General features: G+C 39.3%; 1 protein-coding gene across 1 annotated transcript in view; it reads right to left on the bottom strand.

Annotated features, from left to right (window-relative positions):
* Window positions 1-17,235, bottom strand: part of DMC1 (DNA meiotic recombinase 1) — a 54,040-nt gene extending 36,805 nt beyond the window's left edge. The window contains exons 1-5 of the mRNA XM_064283540.1: window positions 16,978-17,235; window positions 16,106-16,150; window positions 15,011-15,157; window positions 11,960-12,042; window positions 939-991 (exon numbers count right to left, since the gene is read on the bottom strand). Coding sequence (XP_064139610.1) covers window positions 939-991; window positions 11,960-12,042; window positions 15,011-15,157; window positions 16,106-16,150; window positions 16,978-17,028 — 379 coding nt within the window. The 5' untranslated portion in view covers window positions 17,029-17,235. The remainder of the gene's footprint in view (window positions 1-938; window positions 992-11,959; window positions 12,043-15,010; window positions 15,158-16,105; window positions 16,151-16,977) is intronic.
* Window positions 17,236-26,619: the final 9,384 nt, after the last annotated feature.

Here is a 26,619-nt window from a genome sequence, read left to right as displayed (position 1 = left end):
AAGCAGGTACAGAAGGGAACTTCCGTAACATGATAAAAAACCCCAAACCAAACCAGTTGCCGTCGAGTTGATTTCGACTCATAGCGACCGTACAGGATAAAGGGTATCTACAAAAAACCTACACCATCATCATTCTAATGGGAAACTGTTGGAAGCATTCCCTTTAAAAGTGGAAGGGAAGCAAAACCAAAAAACCAAATCTGTTGTCATTGAGTCAATTCTGACTCATAGTGACCTAATAGGACAGAGTAGAACTGTCCCATAGGGTTTCCAAGGAGCAGCTGGTGGATTTGAACTGTCAGCCTTTTGGTTAGCAGCCAAACTCTTAACCACTACGCCACCAGGGCTCCAGAAGGGAGGCAAGGATGTCCATTATCAGCACTTCTATTTGTTGTTGTCTTGGAGGCCTTAGCCATCCTAGTAAGAAAAAAGAGATGGGAGTGGTGGTGGCAGGGTGGTGGTGGTGGCGCGCAAAGATAGAAACAAAGAGCAGAAATGAAAGGCATAAAGTTTAGGAAGGAAGAAACAAAACAGTCATTAGTTGCCAGTGATATGGTTATCAATACAGAAATCTCAAAAGAATGTAGAGATTCTAAGAATCAGGGAAGAGAGGACCTGCTCTACATTCATGAAACATGAATTTCCTAGAAATAAGATCAGTCTCATTATTCAATTACCTTTTGAAGGAATGAGAGAAACAAAATTTGTCCTCTTCTATAGGAATCAGAGATAAAAAGATGAAAAATACCAGTGAGACCCATCTGTGAATGCTGATATATATTTTAATTGCAGCCCAGACTGATCCTGTATCGTAATAATTGAGATTTCATCATAAGTTCCAAAAAAGATACAATTTACTAAAAAAAAAAAAAAATTTACTACTGATTGTTTATTTAAAATATAGATTTCATGTAACAAAATATTAAGGTTTTACCTACCTCCAAAAGCTTCTGTGATTGCCATGCTTTCAATTCCACCTCCTAGCAACTTACTAGAAACAGAAAGTAAGCGTTAGTTACAGGCGCAGAAACAGAGATAGCAAGAAAGGAGAAAGCGTTAGTACCTACCTGTCTATGTATCTAACGTGAGCAGGGGATTCTTCATTAAACAGATGGCACTCTCTCTGCTCAAATCACAAATTCTACTGTGTATAAGCAGGTAGATCAACAATGTATGTTGTTGTTGGTGCCGCCGAGTTGGTTCTGACTCATAGCGACCCTGTAGGACAGAATAGAACTGCCCTACAGGGTTTCCAAGGAGCGGCTGGTGGATTTGAACTGCTGACGTTTTGCTTAGCAGCCGAGCTCTTAACCACTACACCTCCAGTGCTCCAATCAACAATGTATAAGCCCTGCTGTTATTACTTCCAGGTATCAACAGGAGACAGGTCACGCAGACCTTAGGTCTCACTGTTCTTTAGAATTTAATTGGTGTTTCAATAAGTGGTCTTAGTTATTAATTGGCCTTTTCATATTGTGCTGGGACTATGGTTCCAGAAATCAATTAAGTATCCTTTTTTTAACATACTGAGAAACATTAAAAACAGATACTAGGAGAATCCAGTGATTGCCACCATGATTGGCTTATCTCACATAAGTCAAATTCTAGATGAACATGTCAAGATATGAAAATATTCTGAGTATGTTACAGGTAATGTCAGCAGTTAGAAGAGTAACTGTCAGATTTTAACAGCATACATTTAATTGGTAACCCAGTGTTTTAGTGTATTTGATGTTCTTGATGTGAAAAGACCTAAATTTAAGTCATGATCTCATTCATTAAATACAGCAAATATTGTGTTAACTGTGTTAAGACTTGGTAGCAGCACTTTAAACACCTTTGTAGTTTCCATTAGCATGCTTTTGGGACGTGATCACTGGATCAGACAGCCTTTTAAGAGATATGGAAAATCCAACAGAAATCCATAAAATTTACATAATTTAAGACAGCGATTTAAATATAAATCAAAGCAATGTTGGAAGTTATCCACAAACTTAGTGAGGGTTGCTGACTTCACTGAAGAGAAGAAAAATCGAGATACTGATCTGAGTAACCTGAATCTGAAGATCACCAGCTGAGAGATCCCTCCATTTGGAGGCATGCATTTGGAGATCCTACAGGGTCGCTATGAGTTGGAATCCACTCAACAGCAAAGGGTTTGGTTGTTTTTATAGGCCTGGTGGCATAGTGGTTAAGAGCTAAGGCTACAAACCAAAAGGTCAGCAGTTCAAATCCACCAGGCACTCCTTGGAAACCCTACGAGGCAGTTCTACTCTGTTCTACAGGGTCGTTATGAGCCAGAATCGACTCGACAGTGACAGGTTTACAGGCCTGGCAACTCAACTATTAAAGAACGCTTTACTTGTCCCTCCTTAACTTGAGAAAAATCACCCTAAATTTTGATAGCTCTGGGTCTCCCAGACAAAACTTCTGGTTGATACGCAACCTCAATCAGCTGTAACGATAACCCCAAAATTTACCTGGGAGGGTACTCCAAAATTATTCGGGATAACGTAATTGCTTCCTTTGTGGAACTAAGGACAATTTAGAATTAAGTATAGAAATAGTGTTTTTAAACCTAAGGAGATTTAAAAATAAACAGAGACATAAATCAAACCCACAGATTACTATTTTTGAATTAAATTTGGGAATAATTGTGCACACTTGGTATTCTGAGAACTTCTAAAATTTAAGCGAATTAAGCCTTTTATAATAACAGGTTAGTCTTTGATTGATTAAATGATATAGAGCTGTAATTTTTAGGTTGCTAGCTAAATTTATAAACATTGTTTGAACATTTAAAAGTGCCTAAGACTCACTATACTAATAAGCGTAATTTATTAGATCTACCAAAGATATTTAGGTAATTGGGAGGGTTTTGCTTGTTAATAAGACAAAACTCTTAAAAGGAAATATATTAAATCTATAAATATAGTTCAAAATGTTTAAGAGAATTTGCTTAGCTGTGTTATAAAAGCTCCCATAAAATTTGCTAGATGTATAAATGTACTTCAAGCTTAAGGAAAAATGTGTAACATTTTAATAAATCAAATATTCATTAAAAAAACATAGTTTCAGAGTGATCTTTTCTGTGCACAAAAGCCAACATTAAGGGCACCAGAAAGTTCACAAAGATAGTAATTTCTCACGCACAATGGTTGTTAAAAGACCATGTGGTACAGCAACTGGAGAATATCGAGCCATCTGAATCAAGTTGTTTTGCTGATAACTGGATTTTGACCAATTTGTGTTGTAGCAGGATTTCTCAAAGACTGCTCTTTAGCTGATACTTGAAAAAAGAAAAAAAAGGTTCTGTGATTTTGAAAATTTGGGGAAATGCTAATTAATAGGTGTCTTGTTTTACCACAGGATTTCTCCAAGAGGAATATATAGCATATACACGTAATATGTAACCAAATGTAGGTGAAGCATGCACAGCTTGACCAAGGCAAATGATATCACTAAGAAGCAAGCAAGGACAAAGGATGTTTTTGGTAAATGCTATGACATATACAACTGTGTAATAACAGCTAAAAAACAGGACTGTGGTTACATGTGTATATACGTATGCATACAAGTGTTGTTAGGTGCCATCTAGTTGGTTCCGACACATAGCAACCCTATGTACAACAGAACAAAATACTGTCCCATCCTGTGCCATTCTCACAATCGTTATGCTTAAGCCCATTGTTGCAGCCACTGTGTCAATCCATCTCATTGAGGGTCTTCCTCTTTTTCAACGACCTTCTACTTCACCAAGCATGATGTCCTTCTTCAGGGACTGATCCTTCCTGATAACATGTCCAAAGTATGTGAGACGTAGTCTTGTCATCCTTGCTTCTAAGGAGCATTCTGGTCCTACTTCTTCCAAGACAGATTTGTTTGTTCTTTTGGCAGTCCATGGTATATTCAATATTCTTCCCCAACACCACAATTCAAAGGCATCAATTCTTCTTAGGTCTTCATTATTTATTGTCCAGCTTTCACATACATATGAGGCGATTGAAAACACCATGGCTTGGATCAGGCACACTTCAGACTTCAAGGTGACATCTTTGCTTTTCAACACTTTAAAGAGGTCTTTTGTAGCAGATTTGCCCAATGCAATGGGTCTTTTGATTTCTCGGCTGCTACTTCCATGGCTGTTGATTGTGGATCCAAGTAAAATGAAATCCTTGACAACTTCAATCTTTTCTCTGTTTATCATGATGTTTCTTATCGGTCCAGTTGTGAGGGCTGTTTTATGTTGAGGTGTAATCCATACTGAAGGCTATAGTCTTTGATCTTCATCAGTACGTGCTTCAAGTCCTTTTCACTTTCAGCAAGCAAGGTTGTGTCATCTGCATAACGGAAGTTGCTAATGAATCTTCCTCCAATCCTGATGCCCCATTTCTCTTCATATAGTCCACCTTCTCGGATTACTTGCTCAGCATACAGGTTGAATAAGTATGGTGAAAGGATACGTTCCTGACGCACACCTTTCCTGACTTTAAACCATGAAGTATCACCTTGTTCGGTTCGAACAACTGCTTCTTGATCTATGTACCGGTTCCTCATGAGCACAATTAAGCGTTCTGGAATTCCCATTCTTTGAAATGTTATCCATAATTTGTTGTGATCCACACAGTCGAATGCCTTAGCATAGTCAATGAAACACAGGTAAATATCTTTATGGTATTCTCTGCTTTCAGCCAGGATCCATCTGACATCAGCAATGATATCCCTTGTTCCATGTCCTCTTCTGAATCCGGCCTGAATTTCTGACAGTTCCCCGTTGATATACTGCTACAGCCGCTTTTGAATGATCTTCAGCAAAATTTTACTTGCATGTGATATTAATGATATTGTTCGATAATTTCTGCATTCAGTTGGATCACCTTTCTTTGGAATAGGCATAAATACGGATCTCTTCCAATCAGTTGGCCGGGTAGCTGTTTTCCAAATTTCTCGGCATAGATGAATGAGCACTTCCAGTGCTGCATTCGTTTGTTGAAACATCTCAATTGGTATTCCATCAATTTCTGTAGTCTTGTTTTTCGCCAGTGCCTTCAGTGCAGCTTGGACTTCTTGCTTTAGTATCATCGGTTCCTGATCACATGCAACCTCTTGAAACGGTTGATTGTCGATCAATTCTTTTTGATATAGTGACTCTGTGTATGCCTTCCATCTTCTTTTGATGCTTCCTGCGTGGTTCAATATTTTCCCTGTAGAATCCTTCAATATTGCAACTCGAGGCTTGAATTTTTTTTTCAGTTCCTGCAGCTTGAAAAATGCCAAGCATGTTTGACATGGACTCAATTATGTCCCCCCAAAAAGGTGTGTATTAACTTGGTTAGACCATGATTCCCAGTATTCTGTGGTTGTCCTCCATTTTGTGATTGTAATTTTATGTTAAAGAGGATTAGGGTGGGATTGTAACACCCATACCAGGTCACATCCCTAATCCAGTATAAAGGGAATTTCCCTGGGGTGTGTCCTGCACCACCTTTTATCTCTCAAGAGAGTTGGGGACCTCATGCCACCAAGAAAGCAGCGCCAGGAGCAGAGCACGTCCTTTGGACCTGAGGTTCCTCTGCTGAGATGCTCCCAGACCAAAGGAAGACTGATGACAAGGACCTTCCTCCAGAGCTGACAGAGAAATAAAGCCTTCCCCTGGAGCCGGCTCTCTGAATTCAGACTTCTAGCCTACCGGACTGTGAGACAGTAACTTTCTCTTTGTTAAAGCTATCCATTTGTGGTATTTCTGTTATAGCAGCACTAGATGACTAAGACAGTGTTCTTCCCTTTTGGTTTTCTATCTCCAGCTCTTTGCACATGTCATTATAATACTCTACTTTGTCTTGTGGAGCTGCCCTTTGAAGTCTTCTGCTCTGCGCTTCTACTTCATTTCTTCCTTTTGTTTTAGGTACTTGACGTTCAAGAGCAACTTTCAGAGTCTTTTCTGACATCCATTTTGGTATTTTTTTTCTTTCCTGTCTTTTTAAGTGATCTTTGGCTTTCTTCATGTATGATGTCCTTGAAGTCACTCCACAACAAATGTACAGGTATGTATATGTGGGCATATATAGATGTACTCATATGCAGGTGTATATATACGTAAATGTATGCATCCATAATTATTCACATAAACAATAAAGCACATGGGGGCACAAACACAGATACTCTCAGACTTAACCAAATACCTCCCAGGATTGGTTTTATGGGGTCTAAAGGCTTAGGACCATAGTCTTGTGGGATAACTTGGTCAAACGGCAAAATATAGTAGGTAAAGTTTATGTTTTACATCTTAGTTTGGCAAGTAGCACCTGGGGTCTTAAAAGTTTGCAAGCGGCCATCTAAGGTACAACTATTGGTCTCTATGCATCCAGAGTAAAAGAGAAAGAGGGAAATCAAAAACCCAGAGAAGAAACTAGTCCAAAGGACTAATAATGTAGGCGAACCACAACCTAATCTATCCTGAGACCAGAAGAACTAGATGGTGCCCAGCTACCAATACCAACCATTCTGATTGAGAACACAATACAGGTAGTTCCTGAATTATGATGTATTAGTTATACTGAACTGCACTTACAACCATCTGCTTTTTGTTTCTGTATATCCTATCGTTAGTAACATGTACCACATACAACATTGCTGCACATAATTTGTTGACATTAGCATTCTCAGACGTTCACTTGCGGATGTTGAATTTTATAATTTACTGTTCAAAATGCTGTCATATTGATTTAGTTTTCTAAACTAAATCAGGGCCTTCAGTTGCTTGAAAACATGGACCCAAACACAGATCGCTTTGCTAAAGTCAATAGGCAGATCTGGGAAGCAGTGAGATGTCACCACGAAATATATGAAGGAAAAAAGAAAAGGACCATCCAGACAACTCATACTAATTTTCTGACTGGAAATGCTATCCCCATTCCCAGGGTAATCCAGGTGATCCAGAACCTTCCACAAGTGGAGTTACGACTGCAACTGACAAAATGCCAATGTCATCCAACTCTTCTTCATCATCAGAGTAAATTTTTATGATTTGTGTATTTTTTAATGTATGTATGTATTAAAATACATCTGTAAGTTTATTTGTAATATTTCCAACCCCCAAAGACAAATAAAGATCACATTTGTAAAAATACTGATAATAAAAGACAATAACAATGAAAACTAAAAAAAAAAAATAGGAGGTATTTGACTTACATCAGAATCAACTTACGATGGAGCCGTTGGAACAGAACCCTGTATAAGTCAAGGACTACCTGTAGATGGATCCTGATAGAATGGGAGCAAAATGTGAAACAGAACTCAAATTCTTAAGAAATCCAGACTTACTGGATCAGTTGAGACTGAAGGACTCCCCAAGACTATTGCCCTGGGCTACTCTTTAAACCTTGAACCAAAACTGTTCCACAAGGTCATCTTTTAGGTAAATAACAGATTGGCTCATAAAATAAACAATACCATCCATGAGAACTGTGCTCCTTCAAAAAATTGTCTCTATGAGACCAAATGTTCAACATTTACTCAAAAGCAAAGATGAGAAGGCAAGGGGACAGGGAAACTGGATTACTGGAAGCAACAACCAGTATGGAAATGATGAGAAAGCTGACACACTGTGCAAAATGTAACCAATGTCACTGAACAAATTGTGTAGAAATTGTTAAATGGGAACCTAATGTGTTGTGTAAATTTTCACCAAAAACACAATAAAACATTTTAATTTAAAAAAAAAGAGAGAGAATATATAATACACTGTACAGTGAAATCTGTGAAAGCTGGAACTCAGTGGAACTGCCTTGTTTTTCCAGGTCTCACAAGTTTTCCACCTTTGACAGGTACAATCTTACCACTTTTCTATTGCTCTCTATTAGTGGAAAATATTTTAATTTTCTTATCTGAAAGGTTTCTGCCTTACACGGGATTTCCAGCTTTCACAGGATTTACTGTATACCGTACTTCCCAAACTTATTCATTCAACATTTGTTTATTAGTTCATTCAGTCATTCAAGAAATATTTATAGAGCACTAGTTTGTGCCACACATTGTTCTGTGCACTTGGGATAAAGCAGTGAACAAGAGCCATAAATCCTTATCTCATGGAGCCTATGTTCAAGTGGGAAATCAAAAAATGAACATAAACAAGTAAAATTCATGGTAGGTCAGATGTTATTAAATGCTACGGATAAAAATAAAGTCAAGACAGAGGATAAGGAGTATAGGGAAAAGAAGGTGGGGAGTTTACATTTTCAAAGAGAGGGACCAGGGAAGCCCTTAAGGAGAAATGGATATCTTAGCAAAAACCTGAAAGAGGTGACACCTAGCCATATTAGGAAAGGATGTTCCAAGGAGATGGAACAGTAAGTGCAAAGTCATGATCTGGCATGTTTTAAAAGGATCATCTATCTGTTTCATGAAGATAAATAGTAGGGGGCAAGAGCTGAAGGAGAGAGTTTACTTAGAAGTTGTTATAACTATTCAGGGTAGATATTAATAAGTAGTTTAGACCAGGGAGGTAACAATGGAAGTGGTTAAAAAATAGTTGAATTCATATTCCCTCCTCACTCTTTCTCTCTCTTTATATACATATATGTATATTAACCTTTTCATTATGGAAAATTTCTAACATAAACAAAAGGAGACAAAAAATGTATGATGAATCATCATACGCCTGTCAGCCAGCTTCAGCAAATATCAACCACCAACTCGTGGCTCATCTTTTTTCATTTAAACCGCCATCCATTTCCCTCTCTTTCCCTATTATTTTGAGCATATCCTAGACAACATATCACTTCATCCTAAGTATTTCAGTACGTATCTCTAAAAGATGAGGACTCTTATTTTTAACATAACCACATTACCATTATCACACTTAAATAATAATTAATTATTCCTATAAATAATTCCTATAAATAATTAATAATTTCTATAAAACATTTTCTAACAATTCACAAGCACCAGAAGAGAAACTAGATAACTGGGAGCTCCTAAAAATCAAACACCTATGCTCATCCAAAGATTTCACCAAGAGTAAAAAGATTACCTGCAGACTGGGAAAAAGTTTTTGGCTACTGCAATTCCGATCAGTGTCTGATCTCTAAAATCTACAGGATACCGCAAAAACTCAACAAAAAGACAAATAACCCAATTTAAAAAAAAGGGTAAAGGATATGAACAGGCACTTCACCAAAGAAGACATTCAGGTGGCTAACAGATACATGAGGAAATGCTCACGATCATTAGCCATTAGAGAAATGCAAATCAAAACTACAATGAGATACTATCTCACCCCAAGAAGGCCAGCATTAATCCGAAAACCACACATTAATAAATGTTGGAGAGGTTGTGGAGAGACTGGAATACTTATACACTGCTGGTGGCAATGTAAAATGGTACAACCCCTTTGGAAATCGATTTGGCGCTTCCTTAAAAAGCTAGAAATAGAACTACCATAAGATCCAGCAATCCCACTACTTAGAATATATCCTAGAGAAATAAGAGCCTTCACACGAACAGAGATATGCACACCCATGTTCATTGCCACGCTGTTTACAATAGCAAAAAGATGGAAGCAACCAAGGTGCCCATCAACAGATGAATGGATAAATTATGGTATATCCACGTAATGGAATGCTACTCAATGATTAAGAACAACGATGAATCCGTGAAACATTTCATAATATGGAGCAATCTGGAAGGCATTGTGCTGAGTGAAATGAGTCAGTTGCAAAAGGACCAATATTGTATGAGATCATATTATCAGAACTCAAGAAAAAGTTTAAGCGTAGAAGAAAATATTCTTTGATGGTTATGAGGGTGGGTAGGGAGGGAGGGAGAGGGGTATTCACTAATTACATAGTAGACAAGAACTATTTTAGGTGAAAGGAAAGACAACACACAATACAGGAGAGGTCAGCGCAACTGGACTACACCAAAAGCAAAGAAGTTTCCTGAATAAACTGAATGCTCTGAAGGCCAGAGTAGCAGGGATGGGGGTTTGGGGACCATGATTTCAGGGGACATCTAGGTCAACTGGCATAACAAAATGTATTAAGAAAACATTCTGTGTCCACTTCGGTGAGTGGCATCTGGGGTCTTAAATGCTAGGAAGCAGCCATCTAAGATGCATCAATTGGTCTCGACCCACCTGGAGCAAAGGAGAATGAAGAACACCAAAGACCTAAGGTAATCATGAGCTCAAGAGACAGAAAGGGCCACATAAACCAGAAACTACATCAGCCTGTGATCGGAAGAACAAGATGGTGCCCAGCTACCACTGATGACTGCCTCGACAAGAACACAACAGAGAATCCCTGATGGAGCAGAACAGTGGGATGCAGACCTCAAATTCTCATAAAAAGACCAGACTTAACGGTCTGAGATTAAAGGGACCCGGAGGTCATGGTCCCCAGGTCCTTTGTTCACCCAAAACTGGAACCATTCCCAAAGCCAACTCTTCAGACAGGGATTGGACTGGCTATAAGACATAAAATGATACTGGTGAGGAGCGAGCTTCTTGGCTCAGTTAGATACATGAGACTATGTGGGCAACTCCCATCTGGAGGCGAGATGAGAAGGCAGAGGGGGACAGGAGGAGCTGAATGGACACGGGGAATACAGGATGGAGAGGAAGAGTGTGCTGTCTCATTAGGGGGAGAGTATCTAGGAGTACTTAGGAAGGTGTATATAAGTTTTTGTATGACAGACTGACTTGATTTGTAAACTTTCATTTAAAGCACAATTTAAAAATAAAGAAAAAATTAATAGTTCTTTAATATCAGTAAATGTTCAATTTTCCAACTGTCTTTCATGCATGTCATATTTTTTATACCATGTTTGAACCAGGATCCAAATAAGGTCCATATTTTGTGATTAGGTGATAAGGCTCCTTCTCTCTCTCTCTTTTTTTTCTTGCAATTTATTTGTTGAAGGAACAGGGTGGTTTATTCTGTTTGGACCTATTCTGAAGGTAGAGCAGACAGATTTGCTAATGAATTAGACCTGAGGTGGGAGAGAGGGGAAAAAAAAAAAAAAGCCAAGGATGATGTCGAGGTTTTAGGTCCAAGGATTAAGAAAAAGACAGATCTGAGATGAGGGAGACTTTGGGATGAGCAAACATCAGAAGTTTGGTTTTCATCCAGTGAAGTCTTCAGCTGCCTATTAGACATCCAAGTAGAGGCAGATTTAACTATAAAATCCTTTCGTCCTGGAGTATCTTGTGAGGCCAGTGTTTTGAGGAATACATTGAGGAAAAAAAACTGCTTTTGTTCAACTTGTTCTTGAACACTACTCTGATTTATGAAATACTAGTTCTGCTGATAAGGAAGAAAAAAACATTCTAGTCAACTGGCATTGGCAAATGATGATTATGTCTCAGGTTTCATAAGATAGTCAATAAAAAAAGAAGCTAAATCTGCTGCTACTGAAGAGCAAAATCAACATTGATTGAATTTTTTTTCTAAAATATCCAATCAAACAACTGATTTTTAAGTAAAACCTAAAGACGAAACAAAATTTCTTTTATCAATAGGAAAGGAAATGAAAAGTCAGACTGATTTTTTAAAAATGCCTTATAAATTAATACAAGCTGATTTTGAAACTACTTATATTTAGGGTCTGAATTTCTTAAAACTTAAATCCTGTTTCTACAAGTAGTCTAGAATTCTGCTCGCTTCAGTTTGCCTTCTGGAAAAAGAAAAACTACTTCAAAAGAAGAAGTATTTTTAGTAGAAATAGCAACCAGACAGAGGAAAACCCATTGCCTTCGAGCCAATTTCGACTCATAGAGACCCTACAGGACAGAGTAGAACTGCCCCATAGGGTTCCCAAGGAGCGGCTGGTGCATTTGAACTGCCAACCTTTTGGTTAGCAGCTGAGCTCTTAACCACTACACTAGCAGGGTTCCTAGATGGAGGAAACAAAATATAGTATTCCAAAGATTGTGCAAGGGGTTATAATATGAGATACATACTCAAATTCCTGGCTCCCAGTGGTGATATGGAAAACCATCTTCCTCTTCTCACTATACTCAAAGGCAGTCAAGAATCCTGGTTCCTAAAAAGACACAATAAGGAAGGTTCAGAAAAAGTATAAGGTGATGGTTTTAATTTCAAACGTTGCCAAAAACTATTTACTTGATCATCAGGTCATTATTTGGCAAAACTCACAGTTCATTTGTCTTGGAAGACAGCATAACATCTGGTTAAGAACACAGGCTCTGAAACCACCCTACCTGAGTTTAAAATATGCCTCCACTACTTATTAGTTGTATGATGTGGGGTAAAGTTCTTAATCTTTCTGTACTTCAGCTTCCTCTTGTATGTAAAATGGGGATAATAACAGTGTCTCTCTCATAAGGGTAGCTGTGAAGATGAAGTAAGATACATTTAATGAAATATGAATGAATTTGCTTAATAAAGCAAAATGGTATTTTACTGAAAGATTCAGTTGATTTCATTCAATGGCATCATTTTTTTAAAGGCCTAGAGTTGCAAAGAGTCCAGAAATTCATGAGACAATGTTTTTCCACACAGTAGGTATACCACTTATTTGTTGAATTAATGAAATACAAACTGATGCAGTGATGCAGTGGTATAGCTAGTGAAAATGGGCCCTGATGTGGTCTAATGAGCTTCTCTTTTTGTTGTTTTATACTATGATAGACAGTGGTTCCCAAATTTAGAAGAACTTTACGGAGCGGAAGGCAGAGGGGAGGAGTGGAAAAACCCCCAGTCTCTATCATACTTCAATAAGCGTGGGCTTTTGTGTTCTTTATTAGTCTCCATGGGTGATTCTGATACACACCAATGTTTTAGAAGCACTGTACTACAATATTAACTTCATTTCTCTCTCTCTCAATCTCTTTCCCTTTAAGAATAAATAGCTTCAGTTAGAAAGGTTAAGACTCTGTATGTAGTCGCTGTTGTTAGGTGCCATCAAATTGGTTCTAACTCACGGTGACCTCATGTACAACAGAACAAAACAATGCCTGGTCCTGCGCCATCCTCACAACCACTGCTATGTTTGAGCCCATTGTTGCAGCCACTGTGTCAATCCATCTCATTGAGGGTCTTCCTCTTTTTCAATGACCCTCTACTTTACCAAGCATGATGTCCGTCTCAGTATATACATATATACATGATCTTTTTAATGACCTTTTGCTTTCTTCATGTATGATATCCTTGGTGTCATCCTACAACTTGTCTGGTCTTTGGTCATTAGTGTTCAATGCATCAAATCTGTTCTTGAGATGGTCTCTAAATTCAGGTGGGCTATACTCAAGGTTGTACTTTGGCTCTCGTGGACTTGTTCTAATTTTCTTCAGCTTCAACTTGAAGTTGCATATGAGCAATTGATGGTCTGTTCCATAGTTGGCCCCTGGACTTGTTGTGGCTGATGATATTGAGCTTTTCTCCTACAGATTTAGTCAATTTGATTCCTGTGTATTCCATCTGGCGAGGTCCACATGTGTACCTGTTGAAAAAAGGTATTTACAATGATGAAGTCATTGGTCTTATAAAAACTCTGTCATGCACTTTCCAGTGTCATTTCTATCACCAAGGCCAAAATTTGCAACTACCAATCCTTCTCCTTTGTTTCCAATTTTCACATTCCAATCGCCAGTAATAATCAATGTCTTTTGATTGCATGTTTGATTACTTTCAGACTGCAGAAGTTGGTAAAAATCTTCGATTTCATCCTCATTTGCATTAGTAGTTGAATCCTAGTCATATTAACTGTTCTTCCTTGTAGGTGTACGGATATTATCCTATCACTGACAGCACTGTGGTGCTTTAGAAGGAGAGGGGTTCTTTTCTTTGGTAATGGGATTGAGTTTACCAAAGAAAAGGTTAATGCCTAGGACTAAGTTTTCCAAATTCTGAATGTTGCTCCAAGGGCTTCCTCAGACTCCCTGGCAGCTGTGGAATTGACCTTGTGGGTACTGCCTGAGGGTATCCAGAAGCTAGAACAACTGCGCTGCATTCAGGGTAATTCATTTGGGTCCTCTTCAAGTTGAGAACCACACTGCCACCTGCATTACTCTTCTGTCTTGACTGCCTCTGGGGAAGGGAACCAAATGGCTATTGGTGAAGAAAGAACTTCTAGGACTTGCTTAGAACGAGACCTTCACATGCACATGTAGAAGTGGAAAGGCTTGCTCTTCTGCAAAGAAGTAGACCTGGTGACTCCCTTTCTTCGCATTCGTATTTCTAAAGCTGACTTTATCCAGTGGCTTCCAAAACCTCTAGACAAATGTTTGGGTCAAAGGTCTCTGCTTTGCTGGCCGAATGGACATGAAAATAGAAGAGAGAAGGAGTGTGCTGTCTCATTAGGGGGAGAGCAACTAGGAGTATATAGCAAGGTGTATATAAATTTTTGTATGAGAGACTGACTTTATTTGTAAACTTTCACTGCAAGCACAATAAAAATTAAAGAAAAAAGAAAAGGAAATGAATAATAAGGAAAAATGCCTGGCAGCCTCTCAGCTGCATGGGCCCCTCATACTCTATCGACCATCTGCAAGGTATGGGTTATTTTAGCTCAGCTGCCTCGGCAGGAATATTCCCGATCTTAACTAACTCTACTGCACACATGTAGACACAACAGCTGTAAGTCTTCTCATAATCCAGTGCTCTCTTATCCACTGGCGTATACTACGAGAGAGCAACTTCTTTGTACTTGGTGCTTTACGACAGCCATAGATTTAATATTTGAGGAGATAAAACAAAAGTAAGGAGGAGGAAGGTAAAAAACAAAAATTAAAAGAAAGCAGAGAAACAAAGTGAGAAAAAAAATACAGAGACAAAAAGTTTTGATAAAAAATAATTGCCTTCAATTTTTCAGAAATTAATTGCTATTGTTTTGAAAATAAGGTGATAAAAAGTTAACATGTGGAATATAATATGTTGATCTAGAGGAATTCAGAGTTCCCACAACAGTTTGTAGTGTTCATAATGAGAAAAGCTATAAAAACGCACAAGGCCCTTCTAAAAGAAAAATAGAAAGAATGGATTTTGCTCACAATAAGTTTGTTGGCTGCCTCTTTAATTTTGTCCACTTTTGCTTCAGACAGCCCTTTGACATTGCATAGGGCTCTCCTTGTTGTCATCTGTATCCCTTTGATGGTACAGATTCCCACTGACTTCAGTTTCTTAATGTCAGCCACGTTCTGCAAGTAGAAGAATGGGCACAGATTGATAAAATGCCAGCTTGAAAGACTCCCATACTAAGTCATGTGCTTTTGTGTCCATCTCCTTCCACCATGATGCCAATTTTATACAAGCAGCCAGGTGGAACCCACCCACCATGTAGCCAAATGTTCTCAAAATATCTGAGTAGAACATACCCAGCAGGCTGCCAAATGTTCTGGCTGTGCCCTGATTTCCCAAAAATGTTAGTGAGACCATGGCAATGTAACAAGAAATTCAGAAGAAAAGTCTGTTGGTAGAAAAGCTAACAAACTTATCACACATTCACCCCCTCAGTTCAGCTTCTTCCTTCTACAGAACTTTGTTACCAACATGTTCTTTTAAAGATTTTTTTTTCCTGTGCCCTTGGAAAATGCAAATAATGACATCATCAGGGGACAGGGATTTTCTCTTGTTCCTATTTTCTAAAACCAACTGAAAGAGATTAAATGTTAGGGCTTCAAGAGATGATGTCAGGAAAGTTTTACTACCAACTGATTGCTGCTGAAATTCATCTCGTTTGCTACTTGAAGTCTGGATTTCTGTCAACATCATTCACTCCCATCACCTGACATATAGAACTGAATTTTCTGTTACTGGAGACAGTAGATATAGATAGATAAGGACACGGAAAATGCATTCAGAGGTCGTTTTGAACCCCTCTAGTTGGCCAGTGGTTCTCAGCTGGCGACATTTTGCCCCCTGGGGATACTTGACAATGTCTGGAGACATTTTTGGTTTTCATAACTGGAGGGCACTACTCACTACTAGCACATAGTGAGTGGGTAGAGGCCAGGAATGCTGCTAAACACCATACAATGCACAGGCCAGCCCCCTACAACAGAGAATTATCCAGCCCAAAATGTCAATAGGCCTGTGCTGTGAAACCCTGAGTTGAACAACTAAACACAAAATCAAAAAATACTTACAATTCCATGTTTTTGTAACAGGTCAATATCTTGAAACAAAGATTCCTAAAGGTGATAAAACAAAAAAATGAGTTTTGATTTTTCATATCCAATTGTTTCATGTCTTTTAAAGAGTTAATTCAATAAAATAAGTCACTCCAAAATGCCTCAAATTTCACTTCTCTAGATGGTTTGAAGTAGGATCAATAATGTTTTTTCTCACACATTGTTACATACTTAGAAGAACTTCCAACGTTGAAAGGGCTGGGAAACTTACACCTTTGTCATGGTTTTTACCAAATTTTTAAGGCCTTTATCCAATGCTGTTCCACTGCTTTTTTTTATCCAAAGCAGTGGAACAGCATTTAACCTATTTTAAACATGTTTTTTCAACTTTCTTCCCCACCAGACCCTGAACTCCTTCTAAGACCAGGCTGCTATTTGGTACCAATCCCTGGGTGGCACAGTTAAGTACTCGACTATCAGGCAGATGGTTGGTGGTTCAAACCCACCCAGAGGTGCCTTGGAAGACAGGCCTGGTGATCTGCTTCTGAAAGGTCACGGCCTTGAAAACCCTATGAAACAGTTCTACTCTGCACACATGAGGTCATCATGAGTCGGAATAGACATGACGATAACTAATAACGACAATGCATAGGTACTAGTATAGCCATACCAGTTGTTCAGTTATTAAAATAACCTTCATGCCAGTTGCTAAACAGCTAATCTTAGCACCCCTCGACATAGTACTGTTATGTATCTATAATGCAACCTCTTTCTAGAGCTATGTTTTATTTTTACTTTTAGTTTCTAAAAATAGTAGCTAACAGAGACAGAACTTAATTTTTGTGGAATGCTTAAATGTCTACTTATCGTCCAGCATCCTAACATACTTCATCATCTTGGAATCCTGGTTCTTCCGTCACAACCTGATCCTCCTTCATATTGAAAGCCGAGCAGCAGAACAATTCTAGGAAAATAAGAAATTATTTCAGAGGTGGTATAGTAAAACATCTTTTGCCCAGAGGCCTCCTTGATTTCATTTCAAAGTCACTAGAAGCAAAAGAAGAGAAACATTTAGTTTGGAATGAATGGGCAGGGCCATCTTCTCTCTGTTGGGCAGGTGGCATTACTTTTGTGTGTGTCTGTGGGGGGGGGGTGGGCTGGTCTTATTTTGTTTCTTCTCTCCATTAACACTGCTCACTTTTTGTCATCTTTTTCATTTCTCATAGCACAGTTAATCGGACTGTCTGATATCTTTATTGTTGTCTTAGAATGATATTTAAAATTGCATATTGCTATTTAACCTTTCATGTTTATGTTTAACAACACTGTAATAACCTTGACCTTATGCCATTTTTCCTTGTATGCTCCCTGGCACCTAGAACATGGCCTACCCTGAATGAACAGATTTTATTTTTCTCATATTTTTTTTTTTATGATGAATGCATTCCTGTTTGCTGATTATGAATTCGTTCTTCTCTTGTAACATGTATCTTTTTGTTTCATACGACACTAGATATATGTTGTTTTATAATGTTTACCAGTTTCGTGATTTTTTTGAGATTAAAAATAAGGTGGATACCTGTAGTATTATAACATTAGGGCCAATAAGTTGTTAAAGAGTCTTTGATTTAACACTGTAGCAGTTGTTTTAACTGTCCGGAATCTACATGACTAGGTTCCTCACAATAAAATGTGGGCTTAATAATCAAGTTTTCTTGGTTTATTCCATCTCCTCACTTAATACCAAAGTCAGGGGTTGGAACTCAGCAGAAAGGAAATAAACTATTGTAGAGGTATGGTCCTACCACCCAGTACTTTTAAACAGAAAGGTATAAGAGGCAAATGTGGTATAGTTTACACGGAATCTTCTAGAATACTGTCCCTCAGATAAAGCCGTAAAAAAACCCAAACTTGTTGCCCTGGAGTGGATTCCAACTCCTAGCGACCCTATAGGGCAGAGGAGAACTGCCCCATTGGGTTTCCAAGTAGAAGCTGGTGGATTCCAACTGCTGGCTTTAGGTTAGCAGCTGAAATCTTAACCACAGTGTCACCAGATAGCTACATATATATATAAAAAAAATGGTTACCCAAAATTCCACATTGACTATCCTCATTGAATCGAAGGGAGAAATATATATATATATATATATATATATATATATATATATATATCCATTTCTTCTTGATAAAACGAAAACATTGTTCACTATCTCTTTCAAGTAGCAACTGACAGACTGAACAGTTCCCTCTACTGGGCTCCCAGACATCTTGGTTTCTACGGTTTTACGCGTGACCTGCCACCTCGGTTTAAGGGAGACAGGGCTCCGTATCTTGGGGGAGCATGGTCCATGTCATCTTTGATGTCACCAGGTGACAGGCGACCTGGGACCTGGCAGCCAGAGCCCCCCTGTGGACATTTTCTTGACATCCGACTCCCTCATACGAGGGAAGGGCCGAGGAGGCTTCTTTAAGACTTCGGTCCAGTTTTATAAAGCTGTCGGAGATCCTCTAAGACCACCGAGATTCCTCCCCGGGGCTGGTGGCGGAGCGCACAAAGTCACAAGCCCAGGCCCCAGCCACGACCCCAGGAAAGGGGCGAAAAAGCGGACTGTATTTTCTTAAAGCCTCGAGTTTCCCCTCAGTTTCTTCACACGGTTTCCCGCTTGCCACACACCTCCCTCGTACCAACGCTCTCCCCGAGGTTTTCAAGGTGATTTCCCTTCGCCCCCACCCTGGGTTTCCGGTTCTCAGCTCGTGAGATTTGGGATCCGACCCAGAACGCAGAGAAGGGCGACCCCGCGCGTCGCTGACCTGAGAGTTTGGCGCCGAAAGACAAAGGCCCCGGGCGCGCGCTCAACGTGGGCGGGGCGAGGGCTGAGGGGCGGGAGCGGGCGGGACACGGTGGGCGGGTCGGAGGGCGAGGGGCGGGGCTTGACCCAGGGGGCGGGGCTGGGAGTTGCTGCCAGAGGAGCCTCCTGAGGGGAGACTCCCTGCAGTGGGGGCGGCTCGCTGGGATGGGGCAGGGGCGATGAGGTGGAGGAAATGTACTGAGGAGGGGGCCCTTGATGGGAGGAGAGGCTGGGGCGCTCCTTGAGCTGAGGGAGATGCTGAAGTAAGGACGCGCACTCTGAGGTGGAGGCACTGAGGAGACGTGCCGAAATTAGGGGATGCTGAGGTGGGCGCGCTGGGGTGAGGGCAGGCTGCCGTGAGCAAGAACGTCCTGAAGTGGGGGTTGGTCTGAGCTGAAGAGAGGCCGCTGGGAAGCGGCTGATTTGGGGAAGGGCATCACTGAGGTGGAAGACCTTGAGATGAGGGAAGGGTGTTGAGTAGAAGAGAGGGCGGGGATATACCCAATGCCTGTCTTAATCAGAACCTTCGAGTTAGGAAGTGGAATGGTGAGGGGTCTCTTTTCCCCTGCCCAAGGCTTTTCTTTTCATTCCAAGTGTTTCAGACCGGCTTCACAGTCTGTCCCTCAAACCTCAGTGTTCCTAAGCTCATTTCATTCTCCTTGACTCTGTTACCATTTACCACTCTCTTGTCTGTGATTGAGACACCAAGGGCCCATTCAGGATGGAGAGTAATTTTTCTTCATCTTAACTTGCAGTTTAAATAGACAACAGATGCCAAACATATCTTGGTCCAGCTTTTAAATAGAAATTGTAAGCCTGCCTTCATGCCAGCAGAGCCATCTCTGGCAGCATTGTCCTCCTATCCTTAAATGGAGACTGACTGTTGTTGAAGAGAATTATGAAACATTTGAAAGAGCATCTGTTGAGGTGGAGGCTGTGATGGATCTTGGATGACTATCTATGCAAACAGTTCTTTGGGTTCAAGACCTAGTACAGGGCAACCCTTTTTCTTCATTGTCTGAAACATTTTGCTGGAATAAATAGCAAAAAAAAAAAATATCCCACAATAGCAGTTGGCATTTTGTCGGACACTTTTCCCCAGGTGGATTGTTTAAAGAGCCAATAAATAACTGCCATAGCTCTTTGAAATCTGTTGTTTTCCAGAAACATAGGCTGTCCATTGTTAATGGAAATTAATGGCCATTTTGGGGATGAGCTAGGTAGTGATGATAGGCTTTCTCTCTGAGGCCTCATTAAAATAACTAAGGTAACTTCTGAGCAGTTTGTTAGATGAAGACATCAACAGTGTACAGAAGAGCTGCAAAGAGCACAGCAAGATGATTTAGGGAAATATAACATATGTAGTTTGGTGTAGTGACAGCTGGGAGAGAGAAATGTTCATAATATTTGAAGGTTGTGTGCAGTACACTTAAAGAAAGAAGCTGAAATGAGCTTGGTAATGACAAATTCATAAAGTGAGGATAAAAATTTTGTTTGGATATCATAGTTGATTACATACAACTTTAAAAATATTTAAAAAAAAATCTGAAGTAGTTAAAAATTATACAAGAAGACCTTTCCACTCAACAGAACAACAACAAAAAAGATGAGTCTTTCAAATCATAGAAAATTCTGAATATGATGAAGGTGGCATTTTGAATGAGTGGGGAAGTGATGAATTCAGTGAATGGTGTTGGAACAACTAGGTAGCCATCTGGAAGAAAAATAAAATTGGAATCATACTTCACACCTTACACCAAAATAAACTGCAGATAAATTAAATCTGAACAATAAAATAATAAAAGTACTAGAAGAAAATGTGGTAGAATTTTTTAAAAATTATCTTTGAATAGGAAAAGCCTCTTTGAGTATGACATAAAACTCAGAAGCCGTGAAAAACTAGTAAGTACCTTAAAAAAAAAATTCTGCAAGACAAAATGCCACTTTCCTAAATACAGAGCATGGCAAGCCAGAGCTTTTGTGTCAATTTATAACTGGATAAGATAGTTCGTCCAGTTTTTCAAATTCTTCAGGGAGTCCACAAGTTCCCTACAAAATTTAAAATTTTTATGTCATATTATGATATTCTAAAAAATAAAAATAGGCAGTGGGGTTACAGTCAGGATCTGAATTTTTAACCACTGCGCTTTACTGCCCCTCTGTGGACAATCACCTTATAACAAATAGAAGCAAATGATTTCAGTGACTAACAGATTTCTCATACTGATGCCTGCAGATATATATTCTCGGAGGCTCAACAGCTCAAATTTGAAAATGGCTTTAGTAGAAAACTAAAGAATGCAGGGTCATCACATAAAGAATTCCAGTGGGTACATCTTCCCTTAAACATATAAAAGTCCTTAAAAAAAAAATCACCTACTATGCTAGGTGTTGGGTGCTAGGGATTCAACAACAAGCAAGATACAAACCCTGTGAGGACTATAGATAAGTATATAGGCAATTATAGCCACTGCTACTGTAATAGTATAACCCTAAATTCTGCTTCTCCCCTGTTGACGATCCCCATGAATATTTTCATTTTTCTGCGTGAACCCCTGGTGGTACAGTGGTTAAGAGTTATGGCTGCTTAAAAAGGTTGGCAGTTTGGATCTACCAGCTGCTCCTTGGCAGCCCTATTGGGGCAGTTCTACTCTGTCCTATAGGGTTGCTATGAGTTATAATCAACTCAGTGGCAAAGGGTTTTGTTTTTTGGTTTATGGTCTTTACGACTAAATGGCAAACATGCCTTGGAAATTAGAGATGTGAATTTCTCTGAGCCGTTTGCTCACATCCTAAAGGTGATAAAATTTAGAGATGCCTTTCCCCTCTTCCCTGGAGTCATTTGCTTATATTCTAGGGTTGTAAAAACCTAGGAACTTTTTGCTCCACTCCCTAGATGGGATTTGCTTACACTAGATAGTAAAGGTCTCTGTGTTTCTCTCTCTCTCTCTTTCTCCAGGGGGAGAAGGGGCAGATATACCAGCCGTTCTATATAAACTCCAAGTCTCATCAAAATTTTGGGGTTTCTCCCCTGTGGTCAAACTCTGCTGTATACACAGGTGAATATTTGGCCCTCATTCATCACCCTCTGCAGAACTGGGACATGGGGAACTGGTGCTAAGATGCTCTGTGAGTAACAGCAGTCTGTTTTCTGATTCAGTTATATATACAAATGTTATGTGTATACTACATATATATATATATAACCCCCTCATCAAAAACTAACTTCTACCATGGTTTTAGAAAAGTGGAAAATTTATGTCCTTCCTGAGATGTCCACTGGGAAGTAGCTTCTTACCACTGGGTGCCCCACTCCACAGTGCTTCTTCACATTCACTGCCACCTGGCATCCTACACATAGTCCCCTCAATAGGATATGCAGCCCCTTTTCCACAGACATCAGTGGAGAGACTGATGTGAGTCACCCATGGTCCTCTTCTTTGCCCTATCCCTTCATTCTCTGTAGTATCACTCGAAGCAGAAAGGCACATCAGATTTTACTGAAACATTGTGGTAAATAATGGAAAATATGTGTGTATGCTAGAAAGCTTTTTAAAATTAATGTTCAATTAATTTAAGTAATAAAACATTTTAAAATTTAGTTTTCCTTAAGCCTTCGATAATATTTTCTAGTGTTGAAAAGCAAAGATGTCACTGTGAAGATTAAGGTGGGCCTGACTCAAGCCATGGTGTTTTCAATCGTCTCATATCCATGTGAAAGCTGGGTGATAAATAAGGAAGACCAAAGAACTGACACCTTTAAATTGTGGTGTTGGAGAAGAATATTGACTATATTATGAACTGCCAAAAGAACGAACAAATCTTCTTGGAAGAAGTACAACCAGACTGCTCCTTAGGAGCAAGGATGATGAGACTTTGTCTCATATACTTTGGACATGTTATCAGGAGGGATCAGTCCCTAGAGAAGGACATCATGCTTAGTAAAGTAGAGGGTCAGTGAAAAAAAGGAAGACCCTCAACAAGCTGGAGTGACACAGTGGCTGCAACAATGGGCCCGAGCATAACAACAATTGTGAGGAGGGCCCAGGACCAGGCAGTGTGTCATTTTGCTGTACACAGGGTCACTATGAGTCAGAACCAACTCGATGGCACCTAACAAAAACAATAACAGCAACACATAATGAAACCCCAATAAAAACTCTGGACACCGAGCTTGTTTGGTTGGGAATACTCTGCATATTGTCACACATCTATGTGCCAGGAGGTAATGAGTCCTGATTCCATGGGGAGAAGACCACAGAAAGTTCACATTTGGGACCCTCCCAGACCTTGCTCTATGCTTCTCTCTCCCTTTGGCAGCTCTGATGTGCATGTTTCTGTTCTAATAAAACTGTAATTTAAATATAGTGCTTTCCTGAGCTCTGGGAGTTGTTCTAGCAAATTATTGAATCTGAGTGAGTAGTGGGAATGTCTGAATTTGTAGTCAGCTGGCCAGATGTGAGAGGTGTCTAGGGAGCTCCAAGCTTGTAGATGGTGTCTGAAGTGACGGTAGTCCTGTGGAGGACTGTGCTCTTAATTGTGAAGTTTGGCCTAACTCTGGGTAGTTGATGTCAAAACTTGTTGCAAGTAATGTCAAGTCTTCATAAATTAAATATAGCTTTGTAAAAGTCCCTTATATCTTTCAACTAAAAATATCTAATATTTTAATTAGGAATCACAAAGCCAATCTGTTAGATGCTCAAATTTGACAAATTCTCTTAACTGATACAACCACTTTAAATACATACAACAATTATTCCTAACTGGTTCGAATCACTTTATCATCTCTGTATTTAATTCTAAACTTTCCTGAGCTTACACTTCACATCCAGGGAACTGTACCGTGGATGTACCATGCTAGGGTACTAGGGTGGTTGGGACTGCAAATGTTCAGAAGGACTTTTCTGAATGTGCTAGAATTTTGTTGTTGTTGTTGAAAATACACAGCAAAGCATACAACAATTAAACAATTTCTACATGTATGATACAGTGATATTGATTACATTCTTCAAATTTTACAGCCATTCTCACTCTCCTTTTCTGATTTGTTCCTCCCCTATTGATATAAACTCACTTCCCCCAAGCTTCCTATCAAACTTTTTGAGTTTCCGTTAAAAATTTGATCCATGTCATAAGTTCTTCAAAAGAACACAATGGCCATAGCAGACATTCTATATTAGTTAAGCTACACTGTTGTTTGGCTTAAAGAAGGTTTCAGGGGATATTTCTGCTTTATGGTTTCAAGGTTAAAGATTATCTCAGGGCAGTATTTTTGGGGTTCATCTAGTCTCAATGGCTCCAGGGAATCTGGATTCTGTGAGAATTGAAATTCTGTTCTACATCTTCCCTTCTTTTGATCAAGTTTCTTTTATTAGACTTTTTGATCAAAATGTCCAGTAATGGTAGTCGGGCACCATCCAGTTTTTCTGGTCTCATGCAAAGGAGGCAGTCGTTTGTGGAGGTGATCAACTATGTATTCCATTTCCTCCCCCTATTCTTGGCTCTTCTTTCTTGTTGCTCCAGGTGAAGAGAGACCAACTATTTTCCCTTGGATGGCTCCTTGAAAGCTTTTAAGACCCCAGACACTACACAATGAACCACGAGGTAGAAAAGAAGTGCTAAAAATAGTATTAGTCCAATTAACTGGAATGTCCCATGAGATCATGACCCTAAACCCCCAAACCAATAAGCCAAATTCCATGAGGTGTTCTGTTGTATCTAAGAAGCCTCAACAGCTACTTCCCCCGTTTTTTTTGTTTAATATATATATATATATATACACACACACATACACACACACACACACATCACAGAATGTGCTCAGATTTTAAATTGCTCACCAAATGTGATTTTTCCCACAGTCTGACAGGGAATCATTTGAGAAGTTCAACCTTTCACTGGGGCCCTCTTGTGAAAACATCCCAGTTCCTAATCTGGTTCGTCTGATCTCAGGTGTTTCCTACTAAATGATGTTTCCTTCTTTTTTTAGCCTCTGCCATATGAATCTCTACCCATTTTTGGGTACCTTACACCAGGCTAAAAAAGATATCGGTCGTATTGCAGGATATGTACTTCTCTACAACACAGTATGTTCCACCCAGGTGTGAGTCATTCCATCTACAATAATAATTCAGCGAGTTTTTATCGAGTTCCTACTTTGTGTCAGTTACTATTCTAGGAGCTGAGAAACACCCCCAGGAGCCTTCAAGACACTCACTGATGGCTGATGATACTATAAGGGCCTGGAACAATCTGGGAGAGCCAGAAGCTGGTGTTCATGTTTCTTGATGTGGTCCAGAGAAGTTGTGGCCCTCCAGCTTTGTTTCCCTCTGAGATCTTACCACTAGTATGAAATATTACTCCTTTAAGTATTCAAAAAAAATTTTTTTTTTTTTTTAAGTATTCAGCAAGTAATTGTTGGACCACACTCCCTGCCACTAAAGACAAACATCACCAGACAGTATAATCTAATAGTATATCGGACTGTATAATTTAAACCTGTCTGTTTTTGTTAGATAAAATACATCTCGAATTCATATTGATACATCTGATCCAAAGTCAAGATACAACCACAATGAGAAACCACTTCATATCCGTTGGGATGTTCATAATAAAAACAAACAAAGAAATAAAATGACCAAGTGTTGGCTAGAGTGTGGAGAAATTAAAACCTTCATGCATTGCTGGTGGGAATGTAAAATGGTGCAGTCACTGTGGAAAACAGTTTGGCGGTTCTTCAATAAGTCACACACAGAATTACCAGATGACTCAGCAATTCCATTTCTAGGTATATACAGGTACCAGTGGTTAGGACTTTAATGCATCTTTGAATTGAAAACATATGGTCACAGAAAAACTCGAATGTAAATGTTCATAGCAGCATTATTTATTATAGCCAAAAAGTGGTAACAATCCAAATGTCCATGAACTGATGAATGGATAAACAAAATGTCATATATCCACACAATAGAATATTTTTCAGCCGCAAAAATGAAAAAACGACCGATACATGCTGCTCCATGGATAAACTTTGAAAATATTACGCTAAGTACAAGAAATCAGACACATAAGAGCACATATTGTAGGTCCAGAATAGGCAAGTTTATAGACAGAAAATAGATTAGTAGTTTTCAGGGGCTGGGGAGAAGGTAGAAGGGGAAAATGGCTGCTTATTGGGTATGGGTTTTCTGTTTGGGGTGATGAAAAAGTTCCAGAACGAGATAGTGGTTATGGTAGCTGTTATGGATCGAATTGTACCCCTCAAAAAGTTATGGTGCCTGTGACTTTGTTTGGAAATAGGGTGTGTCCTAATCCCATCTGAGTGATGTCTTACAAAACAGGAGGACATGGAGAGGGAGACAGAAGAAGAATAGCCATGGGACTATGGAGGCAGACTCAGTCACAAGCCAAGGAATGCCAAGGATATCTGGGAGCCATTAGAAACTAGGAGACAGGCATGAAAGAGATTCTTTCTCAGAGCCCTCAGAAGGGCACGTAGCCTCTAGAAATATAAATTTCTGTTCTTTAAAGCCATCCATGCAATATCAGCTCTAGGTTGTACAACACTGTGAATGTACTTAGTAACACTGAGTTCTACATTTTAAAATGGTTACAGTGGTAAATTTTATGATATGTATTTGACCATAATTAAAAAAAATCAGGACTGCAGGATTTTAATCT

The sequence above is a fragment of the Loxodonta africana genome, chromosome 4 (genome assembly GCF_030014295.1).
Source record: "Loxodonta africana isolate mLoxAfr1 chromosome 4, mLoxAfr1.hap2, whole genome shotgun sequence".
NCBI lineage: Eukaryota > Metazoa > Chordata > Mammalia > Proboscidea > Elephantidae > Loxodonta > Loxodonta africana.
Note: the sequence above shows the minus strand (reverse complement) of the source record. Positions and strands in the feature narration are given on the sequence as shown.